The sequence below is a fragment of the Nasonia vitripennis genome, chromosome 2 (assembly GCF_009193385.2).
Source record: "Nasonia vitripennis strain AsymCx chromosome 2, Nvit_psr_1.1, whole genome shotgun sequence".
NCBI classification, from domain to species: domain Eukaryota; kingdom Metazoa; phylum Arthropoda; class Insecta; order Hymenoptera; family Pteromalidae; genus Nasonia; species Nasonia vitripennis.
In genome coordinates, this window is record NC_045758.1 from 18,020,290 (window position 1) to 18,039,675 (window position 19,386).

At 39.8% G+C, this 19,386-nt stretch overlaps 1 protein-coding gene across 10 annotated transcripts in view; it reads right to left on the reverse strand.

The window, feature by feature from the left end:
• Window positions 1–19,386, reverse strand: part of LOC100119391 (potassium channel subfamily T member 2) — a 240,894-nt gene that overhangs the window by 26,109 nt on the left and 195,399 nt on the right. For 8 of the 10 annotated variants that reach the window (XM_016989184.3, XM_016989190.2, XM_016989187.2 and 5 more), the window contains 4 exons: window positions 16,983–17,057; window positions 13,046–13,129; window positions 12,837–12,931; window positions 2,636–2,819 (listed from right to left, as the gene is read on the reverse strand). In XM_016989184.3, the coding sequence (XP_016844673.1) occupies window positions 2,636–2,819; window positions 12,837–12,931; window positions 13,046–13,129; window positions 16,983–17,057 (438 nt within the window). The remainder of the gene's footprint in view (window positions 1–2,635; window positions 2,820–12,836; window positions 12,932–13,045; window positions 13,130–16,982; window positions 17,058–19,386) is intronic. The other 2 variants (XM_016989186.2, XM_016989185.2) reach the window with 2 other exon arrangements.

The window sequence follows — 19,386 nt, forward strand, 5'->3', positions numbered from 1 at the left end:
CGCCGGTGCGCAAGCTCGACCTCGCTTCAATAAAACCCCATCCTCGATTACTCGCGGCTGATTCCCTCGGCGTACACTGCGCCCGTTGCATCGCCTCGGCCGCGTATATACGTCTATACCGAAGGTTTAAAATCACAAAACTTCAATCAGCGTCGCATCCCCATTTTCATTAAAACAGTCGACTCTTCCTGGCACCTTTACGCGCCGCGCGCAGCTCGTCTAGGTATACATATAAGTAAAAATTTCACGAAGCTTGTGCGTTGACGTGCCATTGCCGCTGACAGGCCTGCAGCTGTCCGTCTCTTTGCCTTTAGTGTAGGGCCGCTGTGACAGCGATACGAGAAGCGGGAAAAGCGAGATTGCCGCTGCCTTCCATTCGTCAAGCGGCACGAGCGCGGCTCGGATTACGCGAGCGAGCGCGAGCCAAACGGGCAACAAGTGAGCCCTGAATGTATGTATGCGTGTGCGAGCTGTGCGCACCGATTTTCCGCCTATATGAGAGGAGCGCGAAATCCGATTAATTATGCTGGAGATTAAATTTTCGCGAAGGCGTGGTGTTGCTATTAGACAGGGAGGCAGCGAACGTTTGGAATTAGTTATCTGGCAAACACTAAGAATTTTTCCTACACTTCGTTTAGTATCACTAAAGTAAAGGTACACACTTGGTATTTCTAAGGATGCAACAAGGGGCGAAAGTAGAAGATTTTTCCCGCGGGTGAGTAAACTGCCCGAACGAGAATATTTTTCCAGAGGGTGCGTTTACTAAGCGGAGCGAGGGCAGTAAACACCCGAGGGAAAAATATTCTCGTAAGGGCAGTATAATCACCCAAGGAAAAAATCTACTTTTGCCTTGTGTATTTTATTCCACTCTAACACTACGGTGCTACAGACTCGGTTTTTCATTTGCAAAGTTTATTCAAAAAGTTTTATGTAATAGAAAAACAGTCTTTTTTAGGACGACATCCCCTTAACTGAAAGGCCACATTTTGGTCCTGAAAAGCGGGGTCAAAACAATATCACATTCTGATGGATAGAGAAGTACGCATGAGTTTGATTTAATGAAAATTAAGAAAAAAAAATTACTTTTGCTCTGGTAAATTTTACTTCCGCCCCGTAAAACTTAGTTTTCGGAAAAAATATGCCACTTTCAACCGGCTGATCAGAGGCAAAAGGCGGGTTTTTCGGTCAGGTGTGGGATAAAATAGTGTTTTGTTGATATAGTTAATACGTTGTAAAAAAAACGAAATGATGTAATTAGCAGGTTTAGAAATTAGTAATTATATGCCTCTCTTTTTCACGCAAATAACGACTCAAGTTTTATTGTACTAATAATATCGAATGAAGCGTAAGGGGGATTTCCAGTAGCTCTTGCTTTTTTAGCCATCGAAAAAGGCCGTGCCTATAATATTATGAAGTCATGTGCCGTCGCCGGAGCCAATGAAGAAGCGTCGTTGCCAAGGGTTTCAGCACGATGAAAGTTAAGAAATTGATATTTAATCTTTTCGGACCAAGCAGCTTGGCAAGTTTACTAACTTACGATTTCGATTGCAATAGTGATTGCGATCAATAGTAACTTCTTAATACAAAAAAATCAATTTTTTTGATTATTGGCAATGTAAAGAGTTGTTAAATCAAGAAAATAATCGTTTGCGTGAACAAATATTAATTTTGATGCAATATTCGCAGTGCATGACATAACACGACAAAAGAAGTCTCTAACAAAGTAATATCTTTACAAAAGATGGATTACGTAAATCTTTTCGCGGCGAAGCTTCGAGCTCGTTTCAATGAAAATTGTATTTTACGAAGAAACTCACATAAAATGTATTTTTACAAGATTTTATTAATTTTTTCTCCCAAGAGATGGCCAATATATGAGCAAAAAATTAATGAATTGTCATTCGGTTATTTATAAAAATCATTTGAAGAATAATTTCGTTTCGCTGCTGGCCTTTCCTCAACAAACGCGTTAAGCTACAGCGAGAAACAAAAAGGGTACCACTAGGACTGGCAAAGTAAGAAGCGAACGTTATAAAAGGCACTTAGAGCTCATGGGGGCTAAGAAATTCGTATCGAGCCCGCTCTCGCGAATCATCTTTGCGCCCGAGCCTTGCGAGAGCTCATAAAAAATCCATAAAGTAGGGAGTAACGTCGACGGGCGCCTTCGCGACGGGCGAATTTTACACACGCAGCGGTGGCGGCCGCGAGAAACGACAATTAGTGTCGGTCGTGCGATCGCGAATTAATGACATCGTAAAGGCCCTCCGGCGATAATTGAAATTGACGGGAGTGCAATGGAGGATTAACTGCTTGCTTTTGAAAGAGATGTTACGGCTTCGATTTTTACGAGGCTTTCGGGAAATAAAATCGCAAATGATTCCGCCGGATGAAGGCCTTTTTCTTAAAGATAAAGAAATAATGGACTTGTTAGTTTCGATTGATAAATTATTGACGTTGATTGTACACATAGGAGACCGTATTATTACCAATAACGGCCAATGATCGTTGCATAATTTAAGAGCTTTGTCAATTGATGTCACATTATAAAGATAATATGTAGCTTTTTATTACAATCGAACAGTTTCAGTTATATTCCACAATCCAGCCAGACTTGAATAATTGATGAGTTACTCACTTGGGTGGGTAAAACAATGAGGGCGACGCAAATCATGATGACCATAAACAGCTGTGAGGGCCATATATCTGGTACAAAGTCGCCGTAGCCCACGGTTGAGAAGGTCACAACGACGAAATAAGTGCTTTGAAATAGATTCAAGTGACGATGACCAGCCCGCTGGAAATGCTGAATTCCACAGACGCTGAAACACACAGTAAACTATAATTTAATACAAGGTGAATATGATAGTGAAAGTTGCTGTATGTTTAATAGGACCCTTAGCCACGACCTCTTTGTTCCATTTGCTTCAAATTTTTCGTACACATCGATAATTTTTTCTAGAGAAGCTTGCACGCAAGCTTGCACTTTTTGCGCGATTTACTTCTGACGATTCGTTATCGCGTTTCATCTCCATTTTCCCACCCTAAGGTCGGTACTTTTCGAGTGTGAAATTTTAATTGGCCCACCCATTCGAGGATAGTAGAGATGCGGAGAACACCGAGTAACATATATCTATGTTCAGAAAAAAATATAAAAGTGCTGATTGTAACGGAAATTCTTTGATTAAAAAAATTTTTAATCATGCAATATGATTTACATTTCTAAACATTAATCATCAGTTGATTCCTAAAAATACGAGTAAACAATGGCGAACTTTAATTAAAATTAATTGAAACAATACACGCGAAAAACTATGAAATTTCATCTAAACCAGAAGATTACCTTGGTTTTTCAAGTAATTATTCGGGAGAGAGAGAGAGAGAGAGAGAGAGAGAGAGAGAGAGAGAGAGAGAGAGAGAGAGAGAGAGAGAGAGCGTATACATATACAAGACTAATTTGGCGATGTTCTCGTAATATACTGCGTTGCTCTAGGGTTATATTTCGGTGAATTGTATATGTTTCTAAAAGAAATTAGATATTATAAAAGATGTTTAAATAACTTTGTAAAAAAATTCATATGATGCAAAATTCAAGTTACTAGTTACAAAAGTTAATATCTTTCAACGGTATATTTTTTTCAAGCCATGAAATTATGAAATGTTGAGCATACCAACTTTTTCGTATCGGTATAATAGCAGGTATGCCACACTTTTTTTAAAGGCTGTTTATTAATTACGGATATTGCATGTCGAAATCTGCTAAGCGTGCATTTGTTATAAATAATAACACGAGCGAAATTTGCAGAAAGCTTCTATTTCTTTTTTCGCTGATAATTATCACGATACGTTACATTTTTGTTGAATCATTTATGAAAAAAATTGTTCTTTATTCTTCAAAACTGCATGTTTCGAGGATTTTTTCTTAAGAAATTTAGGATTTTAGACCATTTTAATGATTTTTAACTGAATGAACTTTTAACGTTACCCTTAAATTCTTATGATTTTTTTGAGTTTCATGGAATAAAATTAGCGGTGAAATACTGTAAAATACTCACAAAACGAAGAACGCAATGAATTTTCGTAATGAATTTAAGGAATTCTCTGTACGAGCTCGAGAACTTATCTTATGAAATTTTATTCCACACTCGACCAAAATAAATACTTTTTATGCCTGAAATTAAAGGCACAAATAGTATATTTTTTCCGCAAGTGGGATTTGTGGGTGAAATGATCAATTACGGGAAAAATAAGAAATTTTCAGGAAGACAAAAGTAAAAAAAAGATTTTTTAAATTTTTATAATTTTCCTTCCACGAAACGAAAGTAGATTTTGCCTCGGGTAGTTACTGCCCTCGCTTTGCTCGGATAGTAAACACACCTTCGCGAAAAATCTACTAGCTAAAGCAGTAAACCAACCTGCAGGAAAAATCCGCCCTTATTGCATAATGTACTATTTCACCATCTGCATATTATACGGCTTCATTTGCTGTTCGTCGACAGTATTTGTGCAATGTACTTAATCTTATTTTACGGAAGGCATCGTTAGAACTTTTTGCTAGTGTTAAAATATTGCTATGAATTTACAATGCAACTAAGAATATAGTTTCACTATGTTACGCACTATACAAAAATAACTCGACTTGCTATATGTATACATATGTATGCTTGCTTATGTATAGGTCCAGAGCTGTACTGTGAAATTCGAGTATAAAAAGAGAGAAAACTACGCATATGAGTCATTCTGCGAGAAGTTGAACACTTTGCAGTCGAAAAATCGAGTTGTTGCAATTTTGAGGGCACACTCACCAGACCAAGTTTTTTACATGCGTTCGGATATACAATATGTAAATAACACGGGTGCCACCTCTAAACCCTATGCCAACAAAAAATTACGTGCCAATTACTAATTTGGAGCGTCTCACTAGAGTAGTCGCATTTAACTGACGTGATTTCTCCCTTATATCAGTTCGATAAATAAGAGTTAATTTTGTTTGGTATGAATTGATGATTTGTTCATTTTATAATATTCACCCATATCTAGTAGCTAGTTACATTCAATCTTCTAACGAATTGGCAAAACATTGTAAATACACCACATAGAAGGGAGATGAGCCCTGAAATGTCTGAAATTCGCCAGCTTGATCGGAGGAACTTAAAAGAGTACTCATGGTAAGGCAATAAAACGGACCTCGGAATAAAAGCAGACAAGCCTTTGAAGTGATCCGATAAAAAATCTTCACATACGAAAAGAGCAAACAGAGAGCCAGTAGAAAAAACAAATGCAAGACGGAATATACCTCTGCGACATTGGATAAATATTCATTCGCCGTTTGGCCTACCCTTAGGTCCTCTCTTTTAACGTGTCTAGCTGCTCGCGTATTTACTTATTTCCAGCGGGCGAGCGGCGACGGTGGCGGCTGTAGCGTAACGAAGCTCCACGCGTTCTGCGCGCATTAATTAAAGCCGAGCACTAAACGGCTGGATTTGCATAGCACGCTGCTGCCGCCGCGCGACGTAGTCGGTTACGGAGGAATTCGCGTATATGACGGCCAAGGGACTGCCAGGGTGACGATCAGTGCGTTCGTTCGCCGAAGCGACAGCGCCGGAGCGTGTAAATTGTGAAACGGTCTTTGCAAGCCAGACTGCTATGTATTATGAATCGTTTTGTTAGGCGACAGGGCTTCATTATCCCAAGTTTATGGTGAATGGAAGCGGCTGATCTCTGCGGGTTATTCTACTAATTTTGACGTAACCGTGTATGAATAATGCTGTACAGACAGGCCCATTAAATCGTCGGGAAAAATTTATTTGAAAACCGTTGAGAAAACGATCGAAAATATAATCAAATATTTATTTCGTTTCCTGCAAATCGTTTTGCAAGTTTGAAAATCAACAAAACCGACGACCTACTATATCGCGTATTTCCATACAAAAATATGATAAAACATTTCCATATGCAATTTTTAAAGCTTTTTTAGCCAACCTGCAATTATAAACATTTTAGTGTCTTCTTAATATTTGGACGATTTATGTATCGAAATATAAATGTAATATCAGATATAATTCATTGATTTATTTTTTATGCACTTTTATTTGTTTTCCAGGCCGTTAACTTTCTTGTTACAGAATCAGATCTGATATAAACGGTAAGATTAACCAATAATATAGTATATTGATGCGTATTTTGCCAAGCGCTTTGTTACTATTACCAATCATTTTTTTCCGTGTACAATATTAAAATATCAGATAAGATTAGATTAGATACCATCTATGCTTTAAAGCACTCAAGGTTCAAGAATATGCAACTTTTATTGTGAAATAAGATAAAACGAACTCACAATGTCTTTCTACTGCAATATATGATGAATTGAAAGGTGCGTTTTTCTATCACTGTTATGAATAGAAATTGTATGATGTTTACAAAATAAGGTATTTTAAAACTGCTACGGAAATTAGGCATATATACTTTGAAAATTTGAAGGAGTAGCGTTGGGTCTGTTGCACTCGCGCGAAGGAATTACGAGAAGTTGGCATAATTTAAATATTTACAAAATTCATTAAGAAAGCTTCTCGTAATCCACGGAATTGACCTTGATTCGTCTAAAGAATATATAATATACTCTTGAATCGGTTATTCGATATTTTTTTAAAGCATATACACCTGTAGTATATTCTTACTACATGAAACGAGAGATTCGTACACGTTGCGCTTGACTTTGTACAATACGATGAAGACGTTCACCAGTAACCTGCCCGATATACATTATATAAACATAGTTCATAGTCATCAATATTTATGCAGTTAAATTTATTCAAACGTTATCCCCTCGCTTCCCCGCCCGAAAAGGTGGACTCGATAAGAACCGCAAAATCGATCATAAATTAATATCCGCGCTGATCATTATTAAAGCCGCTCATCCAGGAATAAATATCAGGAAACAGTCGCGTATAAAATAATCCAGGCGTACCAGCAGCGATTCGCCGTCGATAGCGCGCGCCTTTAAGGGTCGCGAGTTACGCGATACGCTTACAGCGAAGAAAGATAAAACGTGTTGCACGCACGTTTATTGGAACACGAGAAATGGAAAAACGAAACGTCTTGGAAGAAGTTGCATCTATGCACGGGAAAGGCTACTTTTTTACTGCCACGAGCATTGAATTTATCGTCCGTTCAACCTAAATGGCGAATCATCGTGTTTATATCTGGATTAGTTACGCTCATAAAACATTTTTCTTTTCACATTCCATGGCAGAAGTTTTTTATCTTCATCAACATCAGAGTGTTACTGTAACAATTAAATGTGGGAACTAAAACATGTTTAATAATGTAAACATGTTGCTTTAAATAATCGAAAGTAGATGAATGTCATCAATAAATACAGTTAATAGAGTCGAAAGAGGGCAAAAAAATCTTAATGAGAAACTCAGTGAGTCACAGAACACGAAAATTTGGTAGATTCAATAAATACCTTTGCTTAAATGTTCCACGTGTCCCCATTGTGGAGCTTATTATACGTCTCGATGTCAAGGACGCATTTGTTACTAGGTGACGCATGCGGCGACAAGCAGTCGCAATCACTAAATAATAAATCCCTCCCGGATCGATAGCTATGCGCACACCATTGGTCTATCGGTATCTTTGAACGGAAAGTGGCTCATTCGCATGGGCGAACTACTGCCCTCGTCAACCCTAATCTATTCCTGCAACCGGTCTAGTGGGTGGGACTGAATTAAAATTTAAAACAATGATGTTTGCACAATGTATCAATCGATACACAAATTTCGTACAGATGGAAAAATAGTACATTACAATATGTATGACATAGGTTCGGATGTATACCACCGAGTGATATACAAAAAATATTTCAATTTAAGGCTCTTCAATAAGTTAAAATACCTTCAAAGAAAACCAAATGTTCAGGTGGTAAATTTTGTCATTGTTATGTGTTTCGCCTATACTATATTTTAAGTCTATTTATATCGAGTCGTAAAAAATAACGCATGGCTTGTTTTTTCTGTTATCCTTGAACTGTTGTCAAGTAGTATAAGTGCATTTACTCGCTGGACTAAGTCGTCACGAGCTAAATTTAATATCTGGATGTTTATTTTTATACTGTCCACGAATTAACTTACAAGCTCTTTTTATGTTCATCAGAGATATTAAATACCATTTATAGCTCACGTTTCCTTCTTTAGGTTTGTAATAGTATTCCTATTAATAGAACCTATTATACGTGAGATTATAAGTCGAGCACCCAGGTTATCAATCTTTCATAAATATATTTGATTAATTATCGGAAGGGTGCAATGCTCATCCCTGTATGAAACTTTTCAAAATATTACTTTAATAATTATGCATCAACGTTTTGCAAGACCATTCTAAATGGTCTCAGAACCAAATAATCCAGTGATAGTTCGTCTTTCATGAACGGCCGACAAGTTGATCTTCTAAGTAAGTTGTCCACGTGAACTTGGTACTGCTACTAATACTAATATGCACGGGTATACTAACTAAAGTCGCTGCAGCGCCAAAAGCAGCAATAGCAACAGTGGTGTATAGTAGCGCCGCACTGGCGGTAAGTGGTTCGCTTCGAGAGAAGGTGAGATCGGATGTCCATCCGACGAACTTCGTTGACTTCGTCGTGCGGCAAAGTTGCCTGCGAGTTTTGGGACGAAGTACAAACATCGCCTTGGAAGTCTCATCTCGAGTGGCAGGCATCACAGCCAAGTTAGCCGGCGCGGCCTCGAAGGGCCCCCCTCTGACGACCGGCCAGCGTTGCGGCAAGTTGTGTCATAGGGTGAAAGAATAGAGAAAAAAGTTACTTGACCACGATGGGATGAATTTCAGGGAAAATTAATTTAGGAAATAATTATTGAGAGGATTCGAGTGCACACACAAAGTTCTGTATAATGAAGCCAGCAGTTGAACAAAGAGAAATGCATGAATCCAATAAAATGCGCGCAGAATTCGTTCATTTTAGATTCACACTGTTCTATGTTAGTTGGAGAAGTGGGTTAGAGCGGCGAATTTCTCATAATCTTCTGCAGACTGTGGAATCGAGCTTAGTTATTTCAGAGAACTTAGAAATTCTATTGTTATGATCAGCATAGGACATCAACAAGAAAAGAGCGAATAAAGTTGTATTGAAAATTAATATAATATAGATCTTTAATCTTCGATTTGTAATTAATGCGCGTTGAGTGTTGACGTATATTTATTAAATATTGCCGCTTGATGATGATTATCTTGGGAACTAGCCTTTGAGATAAACTTTGATTAGCATAACTTGTTTCTTATATGACATGATGCACCACTGAGCAATATCGTAATATGAGCTTGACTCAAATGAGCTTTTGGATCTGGAATTTTGCCAAAGAGATATACGAGATGGCTCTATATCTTAAGTGTGAATTCCGTTACTCATTAGAATGTCTAAATTATTTTTGGTAGTGACGTTCCTTCTCGTATTAACTTAACGTTTAAAAGCAAATCAAATTCAAATTCAAGCGGCATTTATTCCATTTCCAGTACAGGCGAATGGCGATGTAAAACTCTCGAATCTGCATTTCGTATAGTAACCCTGCACAGCTTTCGCTTGCATTCCTTGTGCTTGAACGCTGTTTTTTTCACAACTATTGACGCGCAGATGCAACAGCTGCGTTAACGTATGAACAAATTTGCCCACTATCCTTCGACTTTTAGATGATGTACCTAAAGTGCACGAAATGCCTTTGAGCATTTCCAATAGAAAGCTGTAGACAGCTTTCCGGGTCTCCTCTTACTTCGAGTCGAGAGCGCGACGGCAATCCCTTTGAGCCTTGCATATGATTTACGAAATGAAAACCCTTTTCCTCGGCAAAACGGTTGCGGGAACGTTGACCGACGCGAATTCCGTCAAAATTCCCTTTGAACAAAACTTGTGTTGAGGATTTACTTCTGAATGCTGATGCGGAAAACTACGAAGACCTGTCTCGCGCGCATCCGGTAATTTCCTTTGGCAAGATATTTGATAAATCATGCCAAAGGAATCAGGGAAAGCACTTCTGAATTCCCTATAGCCTGAACAAAATCGACGATTTATGTCAGAGGGGAATCCAAAGCTCGTACTATTCTATTGATTTTTTTTAAACATAGTTCTTATCACGGATAATCTCACTTAGTTATAAGAAGAAAAAAATACTTTAACAGCTTTAATGCAGAGAAATTTATTGGAAGTATACGATCGAGACAGTCAGTCTATAATGTATAGTATATAATACAACGTCCAAATGGATGAAAAAAAGCTTGAGAGACTTGAAATATGAAATAAAAAATGTTCTCCCTAGTCCAGCAAACTTCGAAGATCCGTCGCAAAAAATGCCCTACATCAGGGAGATATCGAAAACACATCAAATATCCGGGAGAAATTTTCGTCCAACGAATTACCTCGAGGAGGTGATTCGATTAGTTGCCTCGGACGCTCTTGAGACCCCGCACATGCACACACACACACATACACGCGCACACACAGAGACTTTGAATGAGTCTCGAGCTGGAATTCCTCGACGGAAGAGAAAGACGTCATTTGTCAACATCGCGCTCCTGCAGGATCATAGATACGTTGGTGCGGCTGTACCCGCCGCTGAGGATCGATGCTCGCGAAATGTGATGGCTTGCGGTGAGCAACGAACGAATGCTTGAAAAAACCTGGCTTTTTGCTGCCATGAAAATTTTTGCTAGCGTTGTAGACCTCAGTCTTCCTTTGATAGTCGTGCACAGATCAAAACTAGTGGAGCGTCCATGAACTTTCTGCACTGGAGATTTGCTCGAACGTTTACTCTTTTTTTCTCTATCTATATCGCTCAACTTTTAAAATGTTGCCAAGTACGTAAATCTTTGGAGCAAAAGATTTATTTACAATGGCGAAATTTATTTATGTGCCGATTATTATTAGTACTATTTTAACAAAATTATGATACAACGCATTATGTGTAACGCATTATCCTAACAGTATTTCAAAATCATAACAGAGTATTAAGGTGTTAAAAGCAGTAGGACACAACAATAGAGAAGAAACATTTCTATATTGTATGTAATACATGGGTACACTCGTAGGTACGTCTTTCGTTGTTACCAGTTTAACAGAATAGTACGAAGAATCAGTGCAGTTGTTAGCTCTTTTTTGCAGTCGACTTTTTCCGTGATCTAAATCTAGGACAGAAATAGCTTAACGTACGCTAAAAATAGAGAGATATAAACTCATTGAATAATGTATTGTAAACCTTGCACTCAACTGCACTTAAACTAACATTATGATACTTTAGTGACATATTCACTAAATTTTTCTGAGCTAAACATTCATACAATCATTTTTGCAAGCGACGAGAAATTATTTATGCGAAGTTGACTGAATTTAGAGAAAATACCTATTACGTTGGTTAAAATGTCCAAATATTTCATTATCAGACACTGAAAAAAATATCGCGGAAAAATATTACGAGATACAATGCAATCTACAGTAATAAACAATGGTATTAATACACTCAATTTATCAGGTTGACTACGAGAGGTCGCTCTTCACTGCAGGATGAATATCATTCAATCTAGTCTTGTCAACTTGCACGAACCCATTAATTTTTAAAACGAAAACTAATTTCCCCGAGGATATCTAACTAAATCCCCCACCTTGTATGAACTTACTTTGGGTAATCCCCACAGTAAACTCGCGGTTAGACAGTGTACCCGTATGAGGATTTTAACGACTCGTGTCAAAACCAAGTGCCGAGAAGCGGCACCACTCGCGCTGCAAGTAATGCATCGATTAAACTACCGACGCGCGAAGCTCACACGTGTGCGCGCGATACTTACTACATACGCGATATTGAGAAAAGTCTTTATTCCGAGGTAAATCCTGGATGCATGAAGGCTAAATGTTAGAGCTGCATCGGATTTTCACATACAAATAGCCCCGTAAAATCTACAGCGCTTTCTGACATATTTTACGATCTATTGGATATAAATTTTTACGCTCGTTGCTGGAGAAAAAATATGTACATCATTTCAACTCGCGCATTTGATCGTCGGCTGCTGTTTCTAATTTGATGAAGCCATTTTTAAGGCATGTACCAGAAGTTTTGCATTCTTTACTTCAATTCGATTTCAAATTTTTATTCAAAGTGTTGCTTTTTATCCCAGCGTGTTTTGAACAGCTTTAACACGGCGACAAGCGGCCTCATTTACTAAGCGGTCAGCTTTGGTGTGTTTTGACAAGTTAGAGCAAATCGACGGTAATTGATGGTCGATTCAGCCTGCAAAGCTCTCGGACTACAGCGCATCGCATGTTTGTACCGACTTATCAGAGTTCTCGCACTTGATCTCAAATAACAAACGCCCATAAATGTTACGCATAGAAGAGGCTAACTTTGGTGCATTCGCTCGTTCGCAAATTCGAGTAGCAACAGACGCCGCATGAATCGTCAGTTATATATCCTGCTCGGCTCACTGAGGCATAGCGCTGCGAACGACATAAATGCATTAGCAACTTAATATAGTACTGCCGAGTGGTAGCCACGCAAAATTTCGACAATTGCCGCTTTGTTACGGGGAATCTAATTCCTGTTTAAGTCAATTGCATTCCGCCGACGATATAATGCGAAGACCCTTGAGAGCGAACACGGTGTTTCCGATAGATTTCTTAAAAATGAATGGTTCGGTTTCATTTTCTTTTGCAAAATAAAACCACTGCAAATATGAACTGAAGTGGCGTTATAGCGAAAAGACATCTTAACTTAATTTTCTAATTTAAATGCAGAGCAATGCTTGATGGTTGACTGATTAAAAAAGCGCAAAAGTAAACTCACCTTGTGAAGACGAGACACAGAAGAGTGGCACTCAAAATCATCAGCTGTTGACTTAAGGCGGATTGTGATTTTTGCATCGCTCGATGAAGGTCGTTCTATCAAAAGAAAAAGAGACACATTGAGAAAGACAAAGACGAATCCGCGGCGAGCGAGCTGACGCGATGATCGATCGTCACGCGGCTCGCATTATTGTACGTGACGCTACTTACGAACAAATTCTCCAGGGAGTGCTTCGCCAGCCAGCAGTTGAGGAAAACCGGTATGAAAAGGTTCCTCATGGGCGGATACAGGAGCTGAAAAATGGCACGTTTACAGTTCTCTCCTCTTTTCCTGGCTTCCTTTCTACTGTACATCTTGCGGCCGCGTCGAAAGTAAAAGCAACGCCCGCAATTGTGGAGAATTCACATGTTCTAGCTAGATGATCACTTTCAAAAATATTTCATATCGTCCGCATCCTCAAGACGAATTTGCGGTGTATTTTATCGAAGCGACACAAGTGCTGTAACGATGATTTTTTTTAAATCGATGTGAACTCCCGGCAACCGAATATTATTTTCGTCCGCAGCGAGCAAAAATATCGATTGTTTAGTTTAATAATAAATGCTTCAAAGTGAGCAACGTCGCCGAAATTCGATTCCGAAACGAGAGCGATTCTATTGTTTCGAGTTACGCGGGGCACTGGCTCATAACTGCATGGTCAATCTTTCGAGGAATAGCAGGAATCGTAAATTAATAATTGATAATTCAGGCACGCGCCCGCGATGCGTAAACGTTTCATCGTCAACCTGAAGTACTGCCCTTTGAAATAATGGTCGTAAAGCTTTAAACATTCACAAATTACCAATTCCATTTCGCGAAATCACCGCATTGAAATAGTGCCGTTACTAGCCAGCAATAAAGTTTCATAAATTATTACACACTTCATGCATATGCTGTACCCGAAGAAAAAAATAAGAACAGCATCATCATGCATCGCCTCGATGCCAACTGTTTGCACACGTTAAGTGCAGGTAATCAAATGTATCAGTTCGCGCGCCGACTTCAAAGGACTAATAATAAAGTACACACATTCACAGCACGCATGCAAGTATACGTTATAGCTCGCGCGGGTGTGAGTCATAACGAGTAGTTAGGGATTGTTAATGCCGGCTGTAGAAGCGGCTCGCGTGGCAAACGGCGCGTGCCTAATGCCTGCAACCGTGCAGATATTGACGGTGTAAACATCCGTGTGGATGCGCACCAATTGGCGAGCTAGCCCGTTCTCGTTGTCTGATTTTCCAGCAGCAGTAGCAGCGATCGCCGTCAAAGGGCGCTCGGGCAAATAACATACGCAAGCTCGTATGCGTGTGCCCGCTGTGTTCACGCGGTGCGCTGGGGCGTGATCCCGCGGTCCGCACGTTATGCCGCTGTAGGTGCCGAAAACTGCCATCGACTCGGCACGATATGCTTGGTTACCATGCAGCCGTACAAGTTCGTAGAAGCGAATTTTTTTTTCTTTTGAGAGACCCAAGCGACATGAGTAAATTCAGTTATTTTATTTTTATTCGAGGAATTGTCTATGTTTCTTGGACAAATTGGAATACCTGCCGGCGATTCGTACAGGGAATACCTATAGAATAATGTACAAAACTGCATTCACTGTCTAGGATTTTCAAAATACAATATGAAAAATCTAACCACACAATTAAAATTCTAAAATTTCACTACGGAAATTTGAATTTTTCACTCCATTGCAAAGACAACCCTTATTCGAATGCTCAAGATTCTATAAGCTAATAATACCGGTTGTTGTAAATCAAAAGTTTTTTACATTATATAACGCCATAATAATGAAATGCATGCTTTGTATGTTCTGAAACCGATTAAGTGCGGTAAAATGTTGCGTTCACGGATATTCTTCTATTCACACCGATGATCTCACAATTACCACGATCCATTAGGCAATTGAAATTTGGTCATCCAGATAAATGATTTTTCTTTTTACTTTGACTGAAATTTACACTCATATTTAGTTAAAACGATGATTGATCGTCTGAAGCTATATACCATCCGTTAACTCTACTTTTTTTCTCTTCCGTTGTTACCGCTGAATTGAAGCGATATAATAAATGCAACGCTTGACCTCGTTTTAATTTGCTGACGCAAAAACGATGTTTGTATCTGATAATTCATTACAAATGTATTCCTTTGATGTTAGGTTCTACTCGAACATGAAAGAGCAGTGAGTGTCAAAATCTCGCTTTAATTTTTATCTCGATCAGAGTCTGTGGGTGAATTAATAATCGTGCTTTAAATAAACGATTTTTCACAAATGTAATAAAGCTCTGACATAGCTTTGTGCAACACGAAATGTCAGCGGCAGAGCAACAAAAATAGAATGGAAATGGTCGTTACGTATTTTGTGATTAAATTCAACCCAAGCAATGTTCGCGACATCCTAAAAAATGTATGTATATAATATTGAGTTTAAAGTCAATCTCGCAGAGTCAGACACAGCTAGTTGCACTGTCTATCGAACGTCGTAAACGTATTATAATTCTAGCATTCGCGTAAAAATTTAACTTAAAAGTATACATGTATCGCTCGAGCCAAAGTAATATCCCGTAATGTCTGAAAATTTCACCCCTTATATCCGAGCAGGAAAACAAAACAGCGTGCACTGCACGAATTCATTTAAGCCATTGCCGGGGAAACTCTCGACCTTTTTGAAATACGACCCTCCAGTTGCGCGTGGATAGTCGTAAAACGCTCTGCAAGCTCGGAAATCGTAAAATCCCCCGGCCCTCGCAACGCGTTATATATCCATCGACTTATCATCATGCGCTCCGTGTGGCGTGCTGCTACTGCCGCTGAGTTCCCGGAGATTTAACGAAGCGATTTCGAGACGATTGCGCGTGGCCGTTGATCTTTTCTACATCCTCGCCTACTTGGGCCACCATGAAAAAGCTTTTAAAATAGCAAATAAAGTATTTACAACAAATCCATGACTATTCCGGCTTCTGACTTCTAACCTCATAAAGTGAGCTCCAAATTAAATACAGTTATAGTAAGTACTACGGGGCATTGTACGCTGATTTACATCACTTATAATAAGTATATTGATCTGTTAATAATTCGAAAAATTAGCAAAAGGTTGACAAGAGTCCGAGCATATAATTCGATCCTTCGTGTAACACACTGAGCTGACACAATTTGTCAATTCATGAACGTATATGTGTACGATATCATAGATCACCGTGTTATCGCAAATATAAGCTGGAGTAAACAGCGCGTTTCGAATTTATAATTGGCCGAGAATTAACGTGTCCGCAAGGACGGATAAACATAGTCGCTACAGGTACGTTTATTCTCGACGCATATTTTCAAACTAATCTTATAATTTTTTTTGTCCTCCAATGAAACTTGTGTCAACGAGCAAACTTTTGCATTGATACTTGCCCCGTCAACAGCGCGGCAACAAAGCCACAGAAATGAAAGGCGCAGACAAGTCAAGCCTAAAGTCAAGAAGGCCATAGGCTAATTGAATTCCGAGTAGTCGCGACAGTAGTACCGAGCGCTCGCGGGCTGCTGCAGTACATAAACGCAGCCTTCTATACGGAATCTCGTTTGGCGCTTCGACGGCCCGTGGACGATTTCGGTCGACCGCAACAGCGCGAACAGCAGCAGCGGCAGCGAGGAGCGTCGGTAGGCTCGAGCAAACCTGACCGCAGGGCGTCATATGGCAAAGCCGCAGCAGTGTGTCTCGCTCTCGGCTCTCTCCATGCGACTGCGAGCGCGTGTGTGTATGGTGGACACAAAGTCGGCAATCAGGCGATATAAGCGGCCGCGGACAAAGCAATACGCTCTACGCAGGGTCCCGATAGAGGCCAGCGTTCAATCGATATTCATCGCGTGATTATCCTCGTCCGAATTGACTCCCGTATGTTTGCCCTTTGATAAAGCTGGAGCTGTGGCAAATTTTGCGTTCTGCAGGCTACGGCGATTGTTTAACGCTCTGCTTGCACGAGGTTTTGCGTATGCCGCACGTGTGGCTATAATTCGGGTATTACATATACATACAACGAGCGCGCTCTCGAACACCTAGAGAAACATGCATAATTGGCGGACGGGTGTATGCGTGCAGAACGTCAAATAAATTCAACTCACCGTGATGGTAAACGGTATCGTGTTTACTAATTCCAGGATGAAGTGGAAGGACAGAAGCTGCTGCCAGATGTTGCCCTGTGGACATTAGATGGACAGGTCAACATACCCAGTGGTGCAGTTCATGTATATTATTGGGCACACGCGTGTTATTATTGTGCATGCATACAGGCTCGCATTTTTTTCTCCTTGTATCTTTTTCAAACGGTTCGTCCACGATTCATCCATAAGGCAAAGCTCGTATTATATCGACTATAATGCAAATTAAGCGTACGCAAACAGTAGACGATTACACCCTCGAGCTAAATCCCAAGGCAAATCTTTGCGAGCGACACTCCACCGCAGCCACGGCATGCGCTCTTAGGTTTATTTTCCCTAAATAAGCGCAGCAGCCGATGTTGAAATTAAGACACTTAATTACGCATCATTCGTTAGTAGCTGTTTCCAGGCTCTTCCCTTGTTTCCCGCCGCAGCAACTACGCCGCAGCACGCGCTTGCATAAGAAGCTATTGTATGTATATTCCGCAGCTTCGTCTGCAAGAAAGTACAAACCTACTCTCGGGAGAAGCCAGTGAAGGTACGCGCGCGGGCTGAAGTTTCGGGCAGCATATTTTACTAGAGCTTGCGAATTCCGTGCCAAAGTTGTGCACGCAAGCCCGCTTCATATTTTCGAAGCGCGAGCTTCTTCTTCCTTTGCGTCTACAGCGTTCGCGCCTACTTTAATAAATAGCGACGGTCGGGCTAATTATGAGATGCGCGCGCGCACACCCAGGCCCCACATAATCCGCTAATTAGAAAAGATGGAGGGACGGCGACTCGACATTTTTATCGCGAGAGCGCTTTATATATCCAGCAGCTGAAGTGCAATAAGAAGAGGAATTGCGGCATCGAGGATGTTTATCTTGGGTGCTTAGGAGGTATTTCGCGAACGCCAATTATGGGGATGAAGAATTTGATTAATTGTCTTGGTATGTGCCTTCCCTGAAGCGAAACGTTTAGCATATCCGTAATGTTTCGCGTTATACATACGTAAATTGCAGAAATATGTATGCATATTTTGTGAAACGTCAAGTTACGAAACATATTGCGCATGAAAAACTCTTGCATTCTTTCGTATAACACACGATCATTAGAACAGAAAAGTGTTCTTTTTGATGCCTACAAAGGCAACAAATCAATAGTGAAGGAGCTCATAAAATGTCTATTTTTTCATATAGTGCCGTCTAGGTACACTTATACTTGAAATTTAAGATAACCAAAACCAAAATCAAGAATATCAAGGGGCGCCGCAGCGCTCCGATAGCAAGTATAAGTTTTATATACTGTGCCGTCGGGAAACACCACGACCTAATATATTTTATTTGATCTGTTGTTGAGGCGTATGTATGAGCATCTGATTCTAAATTTTCAAATCGATCTATTTGGGTTAGTCAAAGTTGCTAATACGGACTGCAGTGAATAATCCTACGTCCAACAAAGCCTTACGCAGATTAATTGAAAGTTTGCGCTCTTACACCTAAGCTTGTTTTACAGCACCCTAGTTGACGGGAAAACTATAGAGATGGATTTCAGAACTTCACTTGTTCCAAAAGTGAATGACACCCCTGCAGGCATGCACGCGCAAAACAATACGCGCGGAATCTTAGATGGACAAATCAGTGCTGAAGGAGCTACGGAAGTACTCAGACTCGGTCTAAAGATGACATCAGTTTGGCTGCCTCTCCGCGAATCTCGATCCTCTTCGAATCGCCCCTAGCACAGGAAATCTATATATGCGTAGCAGCGAACCGAGTACAAGGCCATTTATGAGCGTGTCGGGCTAGCAGCCGTGTCACGATCCTCGTGTACGAGGCCGTAAATGTCGCATCGCTCGACCTCCCGACAAGTGTATCCATTAAAATGGTATACGCGCGTATACATCACAATTTTTAAAAAATATTCCTGTAACGTAGTTTTTGCGCGTAAAATGTCCCTTGAGGCGGAACAGTTTAATTTAATTTCCTTGTGTTGTTGTTGTTTTGGAAAAGAATTTATCAACGTACTCCAAAGAAAATAAGTTTGTTCTGTGTCCAATATTTCTTAATAATCTGCACCCCATTTTATTGAAAGTCTTATGTTGTTAGGCAGAAGGATGCATGTTTATTTAGTGTATGCTTAAACATAAAATAAATACATATGAAGTTAATGAAGGCATCGCCTGAGATATTTCATCATACATAAGAAGAAGCCTTATTGACGAAAATTCCAGCCTTTGAAGACATGTCTAGGTGTAAAGTGCATCGTAGGAAATTCAGTTAATTCTGAAACGAAGTTTACTATACGTCATATCCATCAACAAAGTATTAAACCACGATGGTTTTACTAAAAATAACTTCGTAGCAGCTATTATATAAACGCTAAAAATAAT